At 39.8% G+C, this 21,357-nt stretch overlaps 1 protein-coding gene across 2 annotated transcripts in view; it reads right to left on the bottom strand.

Moving 5' to 3' along the window:
- The window catches only part of LY75 (lymphocyte antigen 75), an 81,920-nt gene extending 64,961 nt beyond the window's left edge, over nt 1–16,959 (bottom strand). The window contains exons 1-3 of one of the 2 annotated variants that reach the window (XM_067472150.1): nt 16,793–16,959; nt 5,476–5,847; nt 226–399 (exon numbers count right to left, since the gene is read on the bottom strand). In XM_067472150.1, the coding sequence (XP_067328251.1) occupies nt 226–399; nt 5,476–5,847; nt 16,793–16,886 (640 nt within the window). In that variant the 5' untranslated portion in view covers nt 16,887–16,959. The remainder of the gene's footprint in view (nt 1–225; nt 400–5,475; nt 5,848–16,792) is intronic. The other variant, XM_060777697.2, reaches the window with a different exon arrangement.
- Between the last annotated feature and the right edge of the window lie 4,398 nt (nt 16,960–21,357).

The following is a 21,357-nucleotide window of genomic DNA, read 5'->3' as shown; positions in this document are numbered from 1 at the left end:
CCATATAGCCCCCCCCCCCCCAAAAAAAAAAACTTACAACAACCCAGTAATTCCGGCCATGAAAGCCTTCACATTCGCTATAATCATATATTTCTGTTTAATATTCTAGGGACAACTATAAGTAGATCCTAGTCTTCCATTTTTCCCCTATGAAATGCAACAATAAATATTATGCATTAAGACAACTATTTTTATTCTGAATGCTTTTTATGACACAGTACTTGCCTGATTTTAAGCAGAACCCCCATTTTCCATGTTGACTGAAACTGGAGGTTGTGGAGCACCATTCGCCACCCTGGAACATTTCATTCTGTATGCAATCATGATGCCATGTCTTGTTAAACAGGAAGGGAAACTCACAAGGTTTTCCATAGGAGTTTCCATCCCTGGTGTAAATTTCTAAAGGAAAAACAATAAAAAACAGTTTTAATATTTGCAAAAGAGTTTTTGTGAGATGTATATGTGTGCTGTTTGGTGTCGGCTGTGCCAAATGGGGGTTGCAAAAACATGCAGGTCAGATACTGGATCCCCTGCATTAAGGAAAGGCTATGGGGTTCCTAGTTAGGTGGTTCTGCCATGCTCTGCAGGGGAAAAACCTGCTTTAGCAGTAGCACTATAGGTGACTTTAGGCTTGTCCTCTTAATAAATCCTCTAAAGCAGAGAATGATTTTGTTTGTTTCTAGGACTGTTGGACATATAATCTTCCTTTCTCAATGACTCTGCCTTATCATGCTTTTAACATCATTGTAGTTCTAAATAATTGATACTAGTGCAAATAGTGGAAGCTGAATTGTCTTGTTTGTTGTGGCTTTCTGGAGTAATGTCTGGCATAGAGCGTCACATGTATTGATCGTATCTGGGGGGTTTTCTGTTTTGAAAAATATGTAAATCAATATACAGCAAAACAGACAGCACATCTGTGCCAAAACTGAAACTGAAAATACATCTAGCCAGAAAGAGAAACCACTGAAGATGATAAAGGAAATCAGGCAAGCTGATGAAATGAAATTGCAGTTTTCAAGCCTGCATTTTTTTTCTGTTGGCTCCAATCTAGGTTAACAGGACTGACCAGTCAATTTTATGTGTTCCTCCAGCCAGCTTGATTGTTTCAGTGTATGTTTGCTTTCTACAAAGCAAATAAGAGCTCTCCTTTAAGGGTTTTTTTGCAGGCTATATATGTAAAATGGTAGGACATACCAAAACGATTGTGATGTTTTAAAGAAACCTGTTTTAAATTGGGCTTAATTGGTCACTGTTGTCCAGCAATGAAAATACATTTATGAAACTAGACTACAGTGTCACCAATCCCATTATGGATGAAAATATCCTGAGGCCACCTGGAGATTATAGCCTTTATCAGCCAGAACAATTCAATCGATACTATATAGCTGCTGCACTCTTGGAATCCTGTTTTTGGATTCAATAACAACGGTTGTTATTATGACTGCATAAAGCACTCATATGTAGATGCTATACAAAAATGTTAAAAAGCAGCAATAGTTACCATACAAAAGCAAGGGGAATGAGGAAAGGAATGGGAAAAATCTAGGAATTAGTTCTTCATAGCTCCATAACATAAAAGATATACATGCTTAGCTGTGGGACATGGATCTCATCAACCAAATTTCCCAACAGAGGAAAAACAAAAGACAGCTTGGGATAATTTTCATGTTTGTCTTCTCAGACATACCTATTGTTTTCCTCAAAGAACCACGAATTAACAGAGTTTGTTCTGTAAAATGTAGTAAAACTATGTACAGCCAGACAGGAAGTAAATTACTAGGGTTCCCTGACCACAACATGGTGTAGTGGTTTAAGTGTTGGACTATGACTCCAGAAACCAGGGTTAAATTCAGCCATGGAAACCCACTGAGTGACTTTGGACAAGTCAATTAGGCCCCTTCCACACTGCCCTATATCCCAGGGTCTGATCACAGAGTATCAGCCTACCCCAGATTATCTGGCAATGTAGACTAATATAATCCAGTTCAAAGCAGATAATCTAGAATCAGATTCTAGGATATAGGGCAGTGTAGATCCAGCCATACTTTCAGCCTCAGAAAATCCCATAATAGATTCAGCATAAATCAGAAATAACTTGAAGCCACACAACAACAATGAAGTTAGATAGGGGCAGGGTGGGATGTAACATAAGATCCTACTATTTGGCACAGTTTAACATTTTCATAATTCCTTACACTTATAGATATACATGAAGTATCGCTCCAAAAGGACCTGCTATATATGGAAAACTGCATTTGGAAAGTTTTGTGGGTGTTTTTTTTTAAAAAACCGCAACCTATGGTCTGCTATTATACTCCTGTTGTTATGTGCCTCGAAGTTTACTTTATGTGTCCTTTGTGGGAGGGGAAATTTGCCATTGCCTTCTTCTGAAGTTGAGACAGTATGATTTCCCCAAGATCACCCAGTGGATTTCCATGACTGAGTGGGAATTCAAACTCTACTCTCCCAGGGCTGTAACCTAAGGATCCTTCCACACAGCCCTATATCCCAGAATATCAAGGCAGAAAATCCCACATTATCTTAGTGTGGACTCAGATAACCCAGTTCAAAGGAAATATTGTGGGATTTTCTACCTTGATATTCTGGGATATAGGGCTGCGTGGAAGGGCCCCTTGACTCAGAACTACAATAACATTTCACCACAACTTTTAAAAAAACTTCAGCCAATGATCCAGAGTTAATATCTAGTCCTGCAATTAACTACAAAGACTGTCATTTCCTCTTTACATTTGCTCTTTTGCTCAGAATTAAAGATACAGATCTGGATAACAGCTTAATTTAAAATTTTACAAACTAAGGGCCAAACCACGGCTTCCTGATCCCCAAACTGTAAATGGAAAGTAGCATAAATTATATAGCTGCTACTAGTCATTCAGTCTGCAATGCCCATTTGTGGCTTCATTTAACCTAATTGTCATACTTTTGTGTAGTTCAAGCATATTGCTCACATTTGAATCATGATCAAGCGTTTTCAAAAAACTTTGAAGGCTGCACAACATTTTATTATACTATTTGTATTAATTCTACTGAAATGAAGTCAGAACTGTTGGTTTGATTGCTATTTGGAGAATTAGGAAGTTTTAAACATTGACTGATGCATGTGTGTCCCTTCAAGTTACCAGTTGACTTATGACAACCCCATGGATTTCATATGGGTTGTCATACATCAACAGGCAACTTGAATTCCTGTTGGATTCCTTTCTTAGGCCCCTTCTACACTGCCATATAAAATTCAGATTATCTGCTTTAAATTGGATTATATGGCAATATAGGCTCATATAATCCGGTTCAAAGCAGATAATGTGGATTATTTGATATGATAATCTGGATTATATGGAATCATAGAATAATAAAGTTGGAAGAGACCTCATGGGTCATCCAGTCCAACCCCCTGCCAAGAAACAGGTAAACTGCATTCAAAGCATCCCCGACAGATAGCCACCCAGCCTTTCTTTAAAAGCCTCTAAAGAAGGAGCCTCCACCACACTCCGGGGCAGAAAGTTCCTCTGCTGAACAGCTCTCACACTCAGGAAGGTCTTCCTAATGTTCATATGGCAGTGTAGAAGGAGCCTTAGTTTTCAAGACCAGGCGGGATCTGATTCCTCTAGTTTTAATCTGATGAATTAATGTGATGAAGTCTATCACATTTTCTCAAGTTTTCTGACAGAATAGATCTTTCCTTATGATACTTAATGTCATATTGTACTGTTGTTAGTTGCACAATATTTTTGTATTTACATATTTACTTTTGATTTATTTACTCCAATAACTTATATCGTTTGGAGAGTTGCAAGAAAAATAGAATAAAATAACTGTATCAAAATATACATTTGGAAGTAAACAGTGGCATAAATTTTCAGGGGGAATTCACTCCAGCAGCACAAGTTACTTTTTAAAAAATCCACAAATCGAGAGTCTAGATATTTAGGATAAGTAAAAAGAATTTCTCAGGACTTCACATTCCAGTGGTGAGTAAGGTCAAAGGTTGTACCAAAAATACCAGCCTATTTTGATTCAATGCACTTATTCTTAGTAACTATGCACTAGAGAAAAGTACTTCCAACTTTTTAAGATTGGAAACAGCCCTGCAGGACAGCTTGAAAACTACCAAACTATGATATCATGAGGAAAGGATTGTGATCCTCCAAGGAATACCAGACAGCTGTGTTTGGTCCCAGGAGGGCAGTCTTCAATCCAAGTCTATGGTTCCCTAAACCATTTGAATGTCTGAATGTAAATCATATGTCATAATTAATTAGCTTGGCAATTTAAAAAAATCCCTAAATGTGACGTATTAAAATATGGGATACTTGTATTCCCACTGCAGTCTTTTGTCATGGTACTACACATTACTACACATTATCTGAGCCTCACCTGAGATGGTTCACCTTAGTTGGAAATGACTTGAAGACACACAACAACTGACAGAAGCAGAGCCAAATTAAACTATTTGATTTAATGATTTCTAGACCTTTCATTCAAAACATTGTTTCACAAACAATCTATTCTATCTTTTTTTTAAATCATAATAATGTGCAGATTGTGAGCTCTTCTGCAAACTATGTCTCTGTCTTTTAAGCCTCTCCCTTTCAGTGGAATCTTAGAATCACAGAGTCATAGAATCATAGAATTGGAAGAGACCTTGTGGGCCATCCAGTCCAACCCACTGCCAAGAAGCAGGAAAATTACATTCAAAGCACCCCCGACAAATCGCCATCCAGCCTCTACTTGATCTTCCCTCACACTATTCCAGAAAGGGGCCTTTTTTCCGAGAGGCATGTGGCTGGTGACAGTTCATTCATGTCTTTATGCATTGGCTTGTTGAAGATTTGTTGGGCTGTATGGCCATGTTCTACAAGCATTCTCTACTGATGTTTCACCTGCATCTATGCCAGGCATCCTCAGAGGTTGTGAGACCTCACAATCTCTGAGGATGCCTGCCATAGATGCAGGCAAAACATCAGGAGAGAATGCTTCCAGAACATGGCCATACAGCCCAAAAAACCGACAACAACCCAGTAATTCTGGCCATGAAAGCCTTCGACAATACATCTTTATGCATTCTCTGAATCTTAGTCTATCTTATGACTTTGGCCCACTACATAAATTGTCTTAGTTAAAGTGAAGTCCTGGGTTGGCTTCAGTGCAACCCAAATGTTCTTACAGCACAAATACATTCAACAGTGCCATGAAAAAGGTTCCTTTGAATGTGAATAATTGTTAAGGAGTCCTTACTTCTAAATGCTTTACAAGTTACATATTTATTTATTTATTTATTTACTTTGCTTATATACCACTGTATCTCAAGCCCGAAGGCGACTCACAGCGGTTCACAAACAGTAAAAACAGTAGAAACAGCAGTGGTTACATACAACATATCTGCTCCTCTATTTAGTTAATAAAATATTTCTGTTCTCTAGGTAAAATAAATGCTGCAAAGAAAATACTTACCATGGTATGGAAGCTTACAGATTACATCACTGGAATTGTTCCTTCTCCATGCATCGGAAGTGTCTACACTCACAGTCAAAACCCCATTCTTTAAAATCAGTTTGTTCTGAGATGCAGAATATACGGAGGCATCAGAGCATCGCCACCAAAGTGTAATGTCTGAATCACAATCCACTATTTTCAAGGGTTCCTTGGATTTGGTGGTATCTATTCCAAGGCACTTTTGGGATCCCAAGTTAAAAAGGCGATGTTGGGAGACCCATGTCCATAAGGTCTCTTTTGTCTCTTGGCAGTCTTCAGCTGTAACTTGCTGGTTTTTGACCTGGATGCACTTGTTGGCTTTTTCATGGCGTATGGTGAAAGTGTTGTCATCTTTTGGGACAAAAAAAAAAGACATGTGTTTTGTTATTCATCTGTGAGAATGAGATATAAGATTATAGTGGAGCCATGTTTTAGAGTGCTACAAAGAAACACAGGGAGCTGTCCTATACTAAATCGGACAATCGATTTGCCTCTCCCAGTTTTGTCAACATTGAGTGCTTGTAGCTATCCAACGCCCCTTCTACATTGCCATAGAATCCAGATTATCATATCAGATAATCCCCATTAAGTGCTTTGAAGTGGGTTATATGAGGCTACACTGTCATATAATCCCATTCAAAACAGATCGATTTGTAGAAGGGCTCAAGAAGGTCCTCTCATATGTATTCAATAAAGCTGCTTGTGGTGATTTTAAGACTAAGGGAAAACCTTCTCCAAGGAAATCACAACTTAGCCTGGCTCATATCAAATAATACAATCTTCAGAAAGTCTCAACTCAAGCCATACAGGGTTTTATAGGTCATACCTAGTATTGTCTTCTGAATTATTCCCAAAAATGGACTGGTTACCAGTTAAGATGTAAAAAACAGGGGTGTTGTGTGTTTTCTGTAATCAACTCCAGTCAAGAATTTGGACCCATCATTTTTGACTCACTGTCGTTTCTGAATAGTTTCTAAATAGACCAGTATGTGGAGTGAATTCAAAGTATAGTGTTTCACCATGGTCACATCTCCCAGAATTGAACCACCAGTTTAAACAATGCAGATCCACTCTTGACCTCCTTTTGAACCTGAGCATCTAAGCATAAAGTCCGGAGTCCAGGAGTACATGCAAGCTGCAAATCTGGGATTTCACAGGGAATGTAATCCCATCTGCCAGAGGCTGAACTTCTATGGTATTTCTGGATGTGCCTTTGAATTACCTCTACCTTGTCTAGATTATACTCACCTGGATCTTTAATGACAGGAAACTCTGGTTGAGCACCAAAATGGGAAAATGAAAAGGAAGATTAGATGAAAGGGAGGGATAGAATAGGATGATGAGAATCCCAAAGGTCCAAACACCTTTTCAAAATATGCTCAACAGTGCTGGAGAGTTCGGCAACCTATTTAAAAGTTAATAGAGTCATCCCTGGAGACTTCCAGAAGAAGCAAGTAACCTTTTAGGGGGACAGAAAAAGTGGTATGGGAAGCCAGGAGGTGTTGCAAGTCACAAAAACAGCCATGGCTCTGCATATGTTTTGCACGCACTGCAGTTTGCTTGCCCTGATATATATACTCGCCCCTTTGTATCACTGGACTCTGATTGCAGGGCTTGAAAATAGGATATTCAAAAATAAATTCCCAAATGTATACCTTTGATTTGTCCCAGTTAGCTCCAGAAAGTCTCGCTGAAATGGAAGTCAAGTTTATTGGAGAAGGATATGATATAATTTGGGGTACCAGAGAAAAGAACCCTGGCTTGATTTTTTAAACTTATTGATATCTATTGACTTGTATGGAAGCAACCTTGAGATGACTGTGTTGTTGAAGGCTTTCATGGCTGGAATCACTGGGTTGCTGTGAGTTTTCAGAGCTGTATGGCCATGTTCCCGAAGCATTCTCTCCTGACGTTTCACCCACATCTATGTCATGCATCTTTAGAGGTTGTGAGGTCTGTTGGAACCTAGGCAAGTGGGGTTTATATATCTGTGGAATATCCAGGGTGGGAGAAAGAGCTCTTGTCTGTTTGAGACAAGTGTGACTGTTGTAACTGGCCAGCTTGATTAGCATTGAATGGCTTTGTAGCTTCAAAGCCTGGCTGTTTCTACCGGGGGAATTCTTTGTTAGTAGGTGTTACTGGCCCTGATTGTTTCCTGTCTGGAATTCCCCCTTTTTCTGAGTGTTCTTTTATTTACTGGTCTCACAACAGACCTCACAACCTCTGAGAATGCCTGTCATAGATGTGGGCAAAATGTCAGGAGAGAATGCTTCTGGAACATGGCCATACAGTCCAGAAAACTCACAGCAACCTGAGATGACTAATTCTTTCTTCTGACTGTGCCATGTGTATTTGTGTATTACATTCTGTCCTAGCTAAATTAATAATATTTTTACAATGTTGAATAAATAGTGTTAGTAATTCTGTTAATGACAGCTATGAAATCATCTCAAACAGCAAAATAATTGGGACTTTAGATATTTACTCAGAATTTATTAGCCCAAGTGCTGGAGCTTTGTAAACAATGCTTTTCTAGCTAGAGAAAAGCATGTTTGTGCACTCCCAGCCCACTCAAGGCATATTCCCTGGAGCCATGCCTTCAGCTATTTGCGAGAATAAAACAATTGTTCTGTGTTTAATGCACTGAGCTGAAATGCACTATGCAAGTTCTATTTGATTTCTAAAATGTCATCACTGCTACAGCAGGCTGTCAAACTTTCAAATGGATAAATAAAACGATACTTCATAACAAACCATCACAGATAACTCTAAGAGAAAGATGTAAGATGGGTTTATTAACTTGGTAGAAAAGCATAGGTCTGAAACTTTATTGGTCTGGACATTCATGTGTTTCATTAGGACTATAATCTTTTTATTTCATGTAGGGCTTACATTACATGACCAATAAAATTGCTGTATTTTCTTTTGTAGCCAGCACAACAAAATCTTAATAGAGCAGAAAGGCTATTTTGCTATCAAAAAATAACAAACAACATAACTAATCTAGGTTTGTTTGTTTATAAAAGCATCTTCCAATGCATGAATGTCTTTTGGAAACAGCCAGAAATTGATTAAAATCATCTCCTTGTACACTATGTATTGTATAATGATTTGCTCTACTAATATTCTATAATGTAAAAGACAAGAAACAAAAACAGTTATAAGAGATACAATAAAGTAACTAGGACTCTTGAGGCTGGCAACATGCTCTGAAAAGACATTCATGGAAACTAGGAGCAGCAACTGAACAATTTATTTCAGGCAGTATACTATTTCCTCCAGTACAGTGGTTCACAACCATTTTTTTAAAACTAGGGTCCACTTTGACCAGGGACCACTCTCCAACATTAGTACCAAAAGGGTTACGAATCAGTTTTTGGTCAACTTTAGATTTGGCAAGGTTATTTGGGATACTGATTCAGAAAACCGCATTGGATAGACTACATCATCTCTAGTTTCTGATACAGAACATATGCTATCCAATAGTCGCCATCTACTCACCCACAGAAAACCATATTTAATAATCTAGAACTGCGGACCTTATTTTAGGTCTTGCAGTCCATTAGTGCATTTGGTATTCATTTTACCTCTGTTTCTCTCTGAAACTGAAGTCTAAGGAGTAGTATAGCAAAGAATAATGTGTTAACCCAATTGGTCACAACCAGTCTTTCTCATCTAGCTTGGTCACACTTTGACCAACAGTGAGAGCCTTTTGCAGAAAATTTATCTCCTGGGAGTAAATGAGGACAAGACTAAATTTTCTCTATTCTCTGAGCAAACCAAAATGTGTCATACCTGAACAGAGCTCCCTGTGGCTGTGTTAACAATTCAGCCTGGGAAATGTCATGCATATAGTGTTTTTTTTTTCAAGAGTGAATTAATTACAGGAAACACGTGATGCTACATGGTAGCAAAACACAAATGTATTCAACCACTGTAGCCGTTTGAAAGGAGGTAAACGTATTAATTTAGGGAGCTCTGGCATGGGCTGGTCCATGAGGTCACGAAGAGTCGGAAATGACTGAATGAATGAACAACAAACGTATTAATCCATTTCAGTATTGAAAATGTAAGAAAAGAAGCCAAGTGGCTCCTTTAAAAGGTGTCACACTGTCATTTTCTCCCTTTTGTTTTTATTGTGCTGTGTGATTTGGGGAGGGGGGCGGGAGTGAGTCTTCAGCAAGTGTGCAAATGAAGCATTTGAATGATAAGCTGTACTAAAAGAGACAATAAAAACCAAGTGCTTTAAATATTTTTTTAAAAGTCTCTCACCAAAGTCACCTACAAAAACCTAGAAGTCACTGCACAGAGGAACTGGTCCTTTAAAGGCTAAAGCCGGTTCCCAGAAGGAACAAAGCACATTGTTTTTACGATGCCTGCATGGAGGTAAACAATGGAGCTCCTGTGATGTGGCGACTTAATTCAAGAAGTGATTTGGAATCAGGAATGACAGAATAGTGAAACCAACAACTTTCAAAGGTCCTCTCCAAACTAGATGATAGGTAACAAGACAAGATGTAAGGAAGGAAAGGAGATAACTCTAAGGACAATTAAAATAACCCTATATGATAACATCTGTTATAATCTAAACCCTATAGGCGTGCAGCGTTGGTAGGTATGCTCACAGTGTTAATTATCTTCGTGGTGTTCTATTTGCGTCCTTTTCTTGGCATTTACCATGGCTAGGAAGATGAAACATAACTTAAGGGATCTCCAGCTAAATCAGTTCCACTCATCTTAGTGCAATATGGATGTGAAATTATTAATCGGACCACTTATCTCCAGATTAGGACAATATCTTTGTGGCTGAATCCACACTGCCAAATTATAGCAGTTTGATACCATATCAGCTGCCATAGATCAATTCTGTGGAATTCAAGGATTAGTAATTCAGTGAGATATTTGGCCTTCTCTGTCAGAGAGCTCTAGTGCCACAACAAACCACAAACCCCAAGATTACACAGGACAGACCACATAGAAGTTAAAATGATAATTTTGCAGTGCAGATGGGAAGTGTAGCATTTGAGACCAGAACTTGAAAAAGTTTTATACTGAATACGTCTTCCGCCCCAACAGCTTCTCCCTGCAAAACATTTAAATCTGTTTCTGCATCCCAGGACCCTTCCACACAACCCTATATCCCAGAATATCAAGGCACTGGAATAAATGGCAGTGTGGACTCAGATAACCCAATTCAAAGCAGCTATTGTGAGATTTTCTGCCTTGATATTCTGGGATACAGAGCTATGTGGAAGGGTCCTAACAGTGCTTACAGGAAATGATTCTGTTGTACAGTCAGTCTACATAAAACACAGAATCTACTGGAGATCCAGGTATTATGCTTTTCTATCTCTAACTCTACAAAGCCTTATGGCTTCTTCTTTAATTTTTTTCTTACTACTTATTCAAAAATTTTGTTACTATTAGTACAATCCCTTAGGCCCTTTCACACAGTTGAATAAAATCCCACATTTTCTGCTTTGAACAGGGATATATGGCAGTGTGGACTTAGAAAACCCAGTTCAAAGCAGACATTGTGAGATCTTCTGCCTTGATATTCTGGTTTATATGGCTGTGTGGAAGGGCCCTAAGGCAGGGAAAAATGGAAAGTTACACAATGCCTTTTCCTGAGTGTTAAGAACTGCTTGCTAGCACCCCTCCTTTCTAACTACAATAACCAGACTGCAAGTGCCATCAATGTACTGCCACTGATTTTGGCTTTATGTGCCCCATGCTTCTCAGGTTGTCTTTAAGGCCAGAGGAATAACTGCCTTATATAGGCCCTTTCCACACAGCTGAATAAAATCCCACGTTATCTGATTGGTGACAGTGTGGATTCAGGGCTCTTCCACACAGCCCTATATCCCAGAATATCAAGGCAGAAAATCCAACATTATCTGAGTGTGGACTCAGAAAACCCAGTTCAAAGCAGATGTTGTGGGATTTTCTACCTTGATATTCTGGGTTATATAGCTGTGTGGAAGGGCCCACAGTTCCCCAACACTTCTGCATAATACAGATTACTGCCATGGCAGCTGTGCATGGATATGTTGTCAGCTCTGAGCCAAGACAAGCCCTTGGAGGAAGCCCTCTGAGAATAGACGCAGCAAAGCTGGTCCCAGTGTCGGCAGCATTTGTGAAGACGATAAAGAGATAAAAGCCATGAAGTCATCAGGCTGCCTCTTCTATCTTCAAGTTGTAAATGAGTACCACTTTACTTAAGTACGCCCATCACAGAGAAGAGTCTTTTAAACATAAGAATAGGCAAAGTACAGACAAGTTGTCTTCAAACAACTTGTCTGTACTTTTAAGAGTTATGACTTCAAGTAATTGTTGCTAAGTATACAGAGGTTTGGCACCCTAGAATGTCTTTGTTGGGCTTCTTTTGGTTTCCCATCCCAGGACTATCGGCATTGTTTCTTTCTTTCTCATTCTCATACCACACCTGCTTTCCTATCAAGCTCTACCTGTTCTAGCATGCTGCAGTAGTCATTTCTTGCTAAAATTAAGTAAGTAACTGGTTTTCCTCTTTCTTAGCAGGTTGTGGCTGAGGTCCCAGTTTGCAATGTGCAAGTACCTGAGGCTTACAACTACACACAAAAGAAAGCTTGAATCAACCGTGGCAGTGAACTCCAAGTCCTGGGAGATATCTCTGAAAGGAAGGCTGGCTGTACTCCTGCAAATAATTCCTGGGAAAATATCTGGAAGATCATCAAGACTCCCTAAGGGAACCTGAGATAAATTCAAGTGATTGTCTTTGCAATCAGATATTATGTAGACTCTGGGACTGGGAAGATGAGTCAGATAAAGGACTGGTTTGGCAAATTTTACCAAGTGTTCTTGCACCTGAATTTTGCAGGTAGTTTAGCACTATGAAACAACTTAATTCTGCCATAAACTGCAGTGGGACTAGACACTTGAACTTTGCAACCACGAATGGCTACAGACTATACCCAAAAACATTATGCTTACAAACACTTTGTTGAAAAAGAAAACATGCAGATGAGGCCTTGGGGCGTGTCCACAAAGATTCACTCCACCAATTCAATCCTTCACTGCTAGTTCAAAGGTAGGAAACAGCTCCAGGTATCATGTTACCTGGTGTTTATATAGCCTTTCTTCATTTGAAGTACTCTGAACCTATTCTGTCAGATGGACCAGCAAGAGCAATGATGACACAATGGGTTAAAGCCTTGTGCCAGCTGAACTGTTGACCTGAAGATCAGCAGTACGAATCTGTGAGACAGGGTGAACTCCTGTCTGTCAGCTCCAGCTTTCCATGCAGGGACATAAGAGAAGCCTCCCACAGGATGGTAAAACATCTGAACATCCCCTGGGCAATGTCCTTGCAGACCACCAAATCTCTCACACAGAAGCTACTTGCAGTTTCTCAAGTTGCTTCTGATGCATAAATAAATAAATAAATAAATAAAATGGAACAGCAGGATTTGTTTACTCATGGAGTATCCTAGCAAATATAGAGCCCATCTACACTCACCATGTAACACAGATTCAAACCTGCATAGAAGTGGTTTTGCTGTGCAGATGATTGCATACAAAATCTTGGAAGCAATTTGAGGACCACATGGTGATTACAGAACCCACGGGGCACTAGTGCACATTAAGGGGTTTCTTTCGTGTGATTTTTTTGGGTATATGTTGTCTGGCTTCCACAATTTGAAGCTAGCTTCGAACTGCAGTAAATGGCCAGTGTGGATGTGGTCTTAGCCCTGCATCACAATGCTGCCATTGTGATGTGTGTGCATGTGAGAAAGAAGACATACTACAAGAAAGAGGTACCAGTTTACTAGGAGTGTTGTCTGAGGCTCAATACCACTGATTGTGCCATCTCCATAATCACATTGGTGATATGTGGAGACCCTATCATGTGAGTTGGAAAGCTTCAAAGCTGTCAGATAATTACCAATCTCTATGCACCCAATACACATATCTGTAGTAAAAGTAAAGGTTTCCCCTTGATATTAAGTCTAGTCGTGTCCAACTCTAGGGGGTGGTGCTTATCTCCATTTCTAAACTGACGAACCAGCGTTGTTCATAGACACCTCCTAGGTCATGTGGCTGGCATGACTGCATGGAACACTGTTACCCTCCCACCAAAGCAGTACCTATTGATCTACGCACATTTGCATGTTTTCAAACTGCTAGGTTGGCAGAAGCTAGGGCAACGGGAGCTCATCCCGTCCCACAGATTCGAAGTGCAGTTAAAGTGGTGTCAAACTGCATGAATTCTACAATGTAGATGCACCTGTCTACTTCCTCAGTTGCATGGCTGTGTGTGTGAGAGAGAGATACTTTGTGTGTAAGGCTGCATCTACAATGCAGAATGAATGTAGTTTACCCCCACTTGAACCGTCAGGGTTTGATGCTAAGGAATCATGGGAGTGGTAATTTTACCAGCTCTTGAGTCTCCTCTGCAAAAGAGTGATGGCGCCTCACCAAACTAGAACTCCCAAGATTCCATAGCATTGAGCCACAGCAGTTCAAGTTGTGCCAAACTGATTATTTCTACAGTGCAGATGCACCCTCAGTCAGAAGTGGGAGAAACTGCAAGCACATAGGAAGAGGTGTTTGTGTGCTTGCAGATGTTGTTCCCTGAAGGGCAACTAAGCAACCAACCACAGCCTGCCCCCATCCTGCTTCTCTGGTGGATCCAGGCCCTGCGTGGAAATCCCCTTCCTTCCTTCCTCGCCTCTCATGCCTTTCTTTTACATTAAATTGGCAGCCGGGGGCTGGAGGCTGGCCAGCCTTGGGCTCCCTGAGTCATGCTGCCCAAGGATTAGGTTACTGCGGCTCCTTGAAGCAGATAAACAAAGGGTGAAGGGGGTGGGGGAGATCTTCACACTGAGGAATGAATGCATTAGGCACCCCTTGAACTGCCATGGCTCAGTGCTATCAGATCCTTTGAGCTGTAGTTTGGCAAAGTCCTTAACCTTCTCTGCCCAAGAGTGCCTCTCCAAACAACTCTGGTGATTCCAAAGCCTTGAGCTATGGCAGTTCGAAGGGTGTCGAACTGTATCCATTCCACAATGTAGACAGAGGCTGCCTTACAGCTTGGAGTCACAGATCCCTCAAGTCTCTCAGAAGCAACGTCCTGCTCTTTACCTCCGCAGAACAAAAACCGAAAGCTCTTTTGGCGGCAGCTAATGGACTTAGATCCATGAAGGAGGGAGATGCTGATAGTTTGGCTCAAGAAGGGTCTACGCAGGTCAGAAGGGAAAGGCACTTATTTCAGGTGGCTCTGGCATGGAGTAGTAGACTTTAAAAAGGAAACCACAGAAACTTGTCAAGTCACTGTTCCCAACTGGGCTCTGCTCTAATGCAAGGGAAAGCTTCTCAAATTATTATTATTATTATTATTATTATTATTATTATTTGATGCATAACAAGATTAGTACACAACAAACAAAATCACTCTGCTAGCTTTTGTATCTGATCACATGTCAGACACTTCCCGAGTTTCTAGGACTGTGTGATGTATTAGCAAATAATGCGTTCAGATCTGAGTAGGGTGGCCTTTTGCAGCTGACAGATGGTAATTTTTTAATCAGTGTTGATTGTTTTTAAGTGCATGCCAAGGTCTTTAGGCATTGAACCCAATATAATAAAATGATAATAACATAACAATATATAATATATAACAACAGCAACAATTTTAGAATATAATAATAGATTAGAATATCTAATAACAAGAATTTAATATAATTTAATAATATCTAACAATAACCATTTCAAAATATAATTATAATAGATAACAATATTTAATAACAATAATTTTAAAATATAATTATAATTGATAATATCTAATAATTTAAAAAATATAATTATAATTGATAACAATATCTAATAACAATTTAAAAATTATAATAGATACCAATATCTAATAACAATAATTTTAAAACATACTTAAAATAATATCCAGCAATATCTAATAATTATAATTTTAAAATACAATTATAATAGCAAATAACAATATCTAGTAATAAGAACAATATTTTCAAAACATAATTACAATAATAGATAACAATACCTAGTAATAATAATTTTAAAATATAATTGTACTAATAAATAACAATATATAGTAATAAGAATAATTATATATATATATAGATAACAGTAGATAACATCTAATAATAATTTTAAAATATAATAATATATCATAATATAGTACAATGTATTACAACTATATGTAGTAATAATAACAGTAATTTTAAAATATATCATGTTGTTGAAGGCTTTTAAAATATATCAATTATAAAACAATATATTATTATTATTATTAACCTCACAACCTCCGAGGATGCTTGCCATAGATGCAGGTGAAACGTCAGGAGAGAATGCCTCTAGACCAGTGGTTCTCAACCTGGGGTCCCCAGATGTTTTTGGCCTACAACTCCCAGAAATCTCAGCCAGTTTACCAGCTGTTAGGATTTCTGGGAATTGAAGGCCAAAAACATCTGGGGACCCTAGGTTGAGAACCACTGCTCTAGACCATGGCCATATAGCCCGAAAAAACCTACAACAAGCTATTATTATTATTATTATTATTATTATTATTATTATTATTATTATAGCAGCAGCCTCCCCCTCAAGGGAAGCCCCCCCCCCTCCTTTTTCTTCTCCAGAGACAGAGGGGCTTTCTGCTCCTTGGAGACTTTTTGAAGGAAAAGCCAACTTTGGAGACTTCCCAGTTTCTTGAGGAAATGAAGAAGCTTCTGAAGCCTGGATTCCAGCAGAGCAGTAGTTCTCAACCTGGTACTTCCCAGGTGTTTTGGCCCACAACTCCCAGAAATCCCAGCCAGTTTACCAGCTGTTAGCATTTCTGGGAGTTGAAACATCTAGGCACCCAAATAGAAACCACTTGCTTTCTGCCCATGTGCCCCTTTTCATGAAGGGAATGGGAAGGGTGGCGCCAAAACAACACACTGAGGGGGCGCATGGGGAGGCCAAGGGGGGGGGGGGCAAGACATTCAAGTGTATGTTGTTGTCTGCTTCCTGCCCAATTGTCCCCTTCTAACCTCTCATAACTAGGAAACAAAGGGTGTGTCTACACGCCGTAGAATAGCATGCAGTTGGATACCACTTGAACTGCTTTGGTTCCATGCTATGGGATCCTGGGAGTTGCAGTTTAGCAGAGAAGGCTCAAGATGTTGTAGCCCTACTACTTCTCTGTTTGCACAGCAGTGAAAGTGGTCTTCTTTGCTCCCTCCCTCCTCTGCGGAGGCACCCCACGATCCCCAGAAGTAGCCAGGAAGCGCCCAAGGAGAGGCTGGCTTACCTGAAGAGGCTGCACCGCCCAGGAGGGTGGCCACCAGCCCCAGGCACAGGGCCACTCTGCAGGGGGAACTGAGCTTCCCAAGCGGCCGCCTCATCGCTCTGAGTCGCAATGGGGCCCCTTCGCTTGCAAGAGTGCCACTGCCGACTCCAAGTGGAGGGCAAGCCCTTAGCAGGCTCCGGGGAGCCAATGGGATCCGCCCCCGGCCGGACGCGTCATCTGTTGCCAGGAGGAGAGCGGCGCCTTCTTGAAAGACTCAGGAGCGCCTCGGTGTCTCTCTCTCTCTCTCTCTCCTCCTTGGAAGCGAAAGTAAACGTAACTCGGGCGGAGCTTCCTCCAGGGCTCCTTCTGCCGGGCAAAAGTCCCTCGAGGTGCAGAAAAACGAAGGGAGTTTGGCACCACGAGTACTACCATGACTCAAGGCTGTGGAACCCTGGGAGTTGTAGTTTTGCAAGGCCTGTAGCCAAGCCCCTCGCCAAGAGGATGGTGTAGGGGTTCAAACAACCCCCGAAATGTGTTGTCGAAGGCTTTCAGGGCCAAAATCACTGGGTTGCTGTGTATTTTTCGGGCTGTATGGTGGGGTTCAGAATGTTCTTTGATTGTAGGTGAACTATAAATCCCAGCAACTATAACTCCCAAAGGACCAAATCGATTTTTTTTTTTTTAGTGAAGGACATACATTGGGTTGTTAGGTGTCTTGTGTCCAAATTTGGTGTCAATTCGTCCAGCGGTTTTTGAGTTCTGTTAATCCCACAAACAAACATTACATTTTTATTTATATAGACTAGCCGTCCTCTGCCATGCATTGCTGTGGCCCAGTCTGTGTATATGTGTTTTGTGTGTGTGTATATCTGTGTTTGCGTATATATATATGTGTTTTTGTGCTTGCGTTGTAATGTATTTTTAATTTTTGGCTTTTTTAGTCTCTTCCGCTGTGTTTTGTACTGTTTTTATGAGTGATGGTCACTTGTTGGCCTGATAGGTGTATTGTGTCCAAGTTTGGTGTCAATTCGTCCAGTGGTTTTCGAGTTATGTTAATCCCACAAACAAACATTGCATTTTTATTTATATAGATTAAGGGGACATCAGTGAACACTGACATTGGCATTAATACAAAAGAGAAATCAATTTAGTCATGAAAATGACAATTCCAGCCAACTTGTTCCCAGGTCCCAACTTGTGCTATAATCTAGTCAATTCATTACACTATATAACAAAATTAGAAAAAAAAACTGTTTCTGGTTTGAAAGTGTTATTTCCTGTTTAACTGTGAAGTACTTGCGTACTTTGAAAGTAGTTTTTACACTCTAGAAATGTCATTTTTGTGGCTGCCACAAACTATGTTGAGTTGGTTGGGACTTGATGAAATATTACTTGAAAGACTAGAGCAAAATGTGCTACATGATGTCCCACAAAAACAAAGTTTTTGCAATTTGATAAAAAATTTCCCACATTTTTATGATAGAACCAATTGAGAAATGACATTTATAACCCAAGAACAAAAATCTTGTTACATAGTGTTTATTATTAGAGCAATACTGTTGTGTTGCTATGTGCCCTTCAGGTCATGTTTGATTTGGGATGAGATTTTTTGCATTAATTTCTTGGCCAGGCTTATACAGAGGAAGTTTGTCATTGCCGCCTTCTTCCAAGGCTGAGAGAGTGTGACTTGCCAAAGCCATTCAGTAAGGCTCAGTGATGAAACAGGGATTTGAGTCTTGGCCTCCTACTGCAGCATTGAAACCAACATACCGCTTTAAAATGCTGACTGCTATCTTTGTGTGTATGTGCCTTTCAATCATCTGTAGATTTATTGTGATCCCATGAGTTCAATAGGGTTTTCATAGGCAAGGAATAAGAGGTGGCTATGACAGTTCCTTTAGAATATAGCCTACAGCACCTGATATTCTTTGGTGGTCTCCCATCCAAGTACTAACTGGGTCTGATCCTGCTTAGCTTTCAGTTCAGATGCCTTTAAGATAGTGAGGCCTCTCTCTTATATAGCCAAAACCCAGGCTACTTTCCAAGGAGAAGGTTTCACAGGGTTGGGATTGGTAAAGCCCAAGGCTTCTAGAAGTACTAAAATAACTTAATTTATTGGTTATTTTTCAACCTAACCCAACCCACCCATCCACACGACAGTGCAGATTACAGGTGCATCTTTAGTAAAGAATTAATGCAGTTTGCTACATCTTTAACCACAAGGTTCAATGCTATGGGATCCTGTAAGTTATAGTTTTACAAGTTCTTGAACCTTTGCTGTCAAAGAGTGCTGGCAAATCACCAAATGATAACTCCCAGGATTCCATAGCATTAAGCCATGACAGTTAAAGTGGTATCAAACTGCATTATTTCTAAAGCGTAGTTGCACCCTAAGACTGTAGCATAGCTTCTGAAAATGGAGGTTAGAGTTCAAAAACAGGAAAGGGAGTGGAGATGGAACAGGAAAGGCTAGTTAGACTCATAAATAGGTGAGTTCCTTACTGTAAACATACCTTTGAAATTCCCACTGGTGTACACTCTAAACAGCATTATGTTTGTGAGAAATATGAAAAGGGCAGATCCTTTGTCATAATGAGCCCCAAAAGACTGTTTTTAGTTTAAGTAGTTTTCACAAGTAACATGGCAGCAGTAGGGTTGAAAGTGTATTGGAGGACCAGATGCCAATGTCTTGTGTGTTTGTGTTAGGCAAGCCTAGTGCATCATCTGCTAACAAGGTTGCATCATGCCTTCCAATGTGATAGTAACCATTCGAGGCCAGTTGCTGCTGGTGTCAATAATTTGGAAGGGAAATAATAATAATAATAATAATAATAATAATAATAATAATCCAAGACTCTGCAAGGATCGCATACTCAGCTGCTACAAGAAGATTGTGCAGATGGACTATAAGCAGAAGCATAATACCAATTCTCAGATGATCCATTGGAACTTGTGCCACAAATACCATCTGCCTGTGATAAAGAACTGGTGGGATCACAAGCCTGAAAAGGTTACGGAAAATGAACACATCAAACTATTCTGGGACTTCCGAATTCAGACTGACAGAATTTTGGAGCACAATATTCCTGACCTCATGATCGTAAGGGGGGGGGGGGGGAGTATGGATCATCGATGTTGCACTCCCAGGTGACAGCAGAATTGATGAGAAGCAACTGGAAAAGCATACACGATATGAGAATTTAAAGACAGAACTGCAAAGACTCTGGCACAAGCCAGTAAATGTGGTCCCAGTGGTGATCGGCACACCGGGTGCAGTGCCTAAAGACCTTGGCCTGCACTTAAAAACAAGAGGTGCTGACAAAATTACCATCTGTCAATTGCAAAAGCCCACCCTACTTGGATCTGCATGCATTATTAGCTGATACATCACACAGTCCTAGACACTTGGGAAGTGTCTGTTGTGTGACCAAATCCAACAGCCAGCATAGTGATCTTGTTTGCTGTGTACTAATCTTGTTATGTATCCAATAATAATAATAACAACAATAATAACAACAACAATAATAACAATAATAATATTTCTTACTCGCCTCTCTTCATGGCTTGATTAGCCATCCTTCACTTTTACATTTTGCAAACCTGATGAACGTACAATACCCTGTTCTAGTTTGTTTTGTACCAGTTTTCAGCCCCAAATACAATCCACTACACAGACAAATCAGGCCATGATTGTTCGGTTAATTGATTCATCAACTAAAGATGTCTTTAATTGCATTAATTACTAATAAGAAGTTCTTCATCTTAAAACATAATTGGCTGGATCTTGACTAAACTAGTTGCACTCCATTCCCATTGAAATTAATAGGCCAGAACCTAACCTCAGCTTGGGAGTCTGCTCAACCATGGAAAACCTCCCAAAAGGCCAAATTAAACTCCTTCAGACTCAGAGGAAGACAATGGTAAACCCTTTCTAAATCTTGCCAAAAAAACCAAAAACAAAAAAACCTTGGGATAGCATTGCTTTAGGGTCACCATAAGTTGGAAACTCCTAAATTACATGTAACAACAACAACAAACCTCAGATTACAAGCCTGGACCCAACCCAGTTTATCTCAAGTTCCAAACATTTTGAAATGCTCCATAAGCAGCCTGGTACTCCAATATTCCAGATAAAATGGCCTGTGATTTTCTTTTATTGTAAGATGGAAAAGAAAAATCCAATAATGAGGTCTGTGTACATAATAGGACAAACATTCTGCTCTAAAGGGGCTCATAATAAGATATAAACCCGGAAAAAAGCAATTTGCAATGAGATAAAATTACATTAGGTGGGATTGTGAGACAGAAGCCTTGTTTACAGTACGCGCAGAAAAAATATTAAATATGTCTGAGCAACAAGATGGCCATTTTCTGGCAAAACAGAATTGAAATAACTATTGTGAAACAGATAAGAACAGAGCAAGCAATTTAAGCTGAAAGTAAGCATGTAGATTTCTAGAGAATATTTTCATAGTGCAAGCACAAATGTTTGATAATGATACCTATTCGTAAACGTGCCCCATTTCCTTGTCATTTTTACCCTTCAGAAAAAATACAGATAGAGTAGTATCTTTGATTGATATTGA

Source organism: Anolis sagrei, chromosome 1, assembly GCF_037176765.1.
Source record: "Anolis sagrei isolate rAnoSag1 chromosome 1, rAnoSag1.mat, whole genome shotgun sequence".
NCBI classification, from domain to species: Eukaryota; Metazoa; Chordata; class Lepidosauria; order Squamata; family Dactyloidae; genus Anolis; species Anolis sagrei.
Note: the sequence above shows the minus strand (reverse complement) of the source record. Positions and strands in the feature narration are given on the sequence as shown.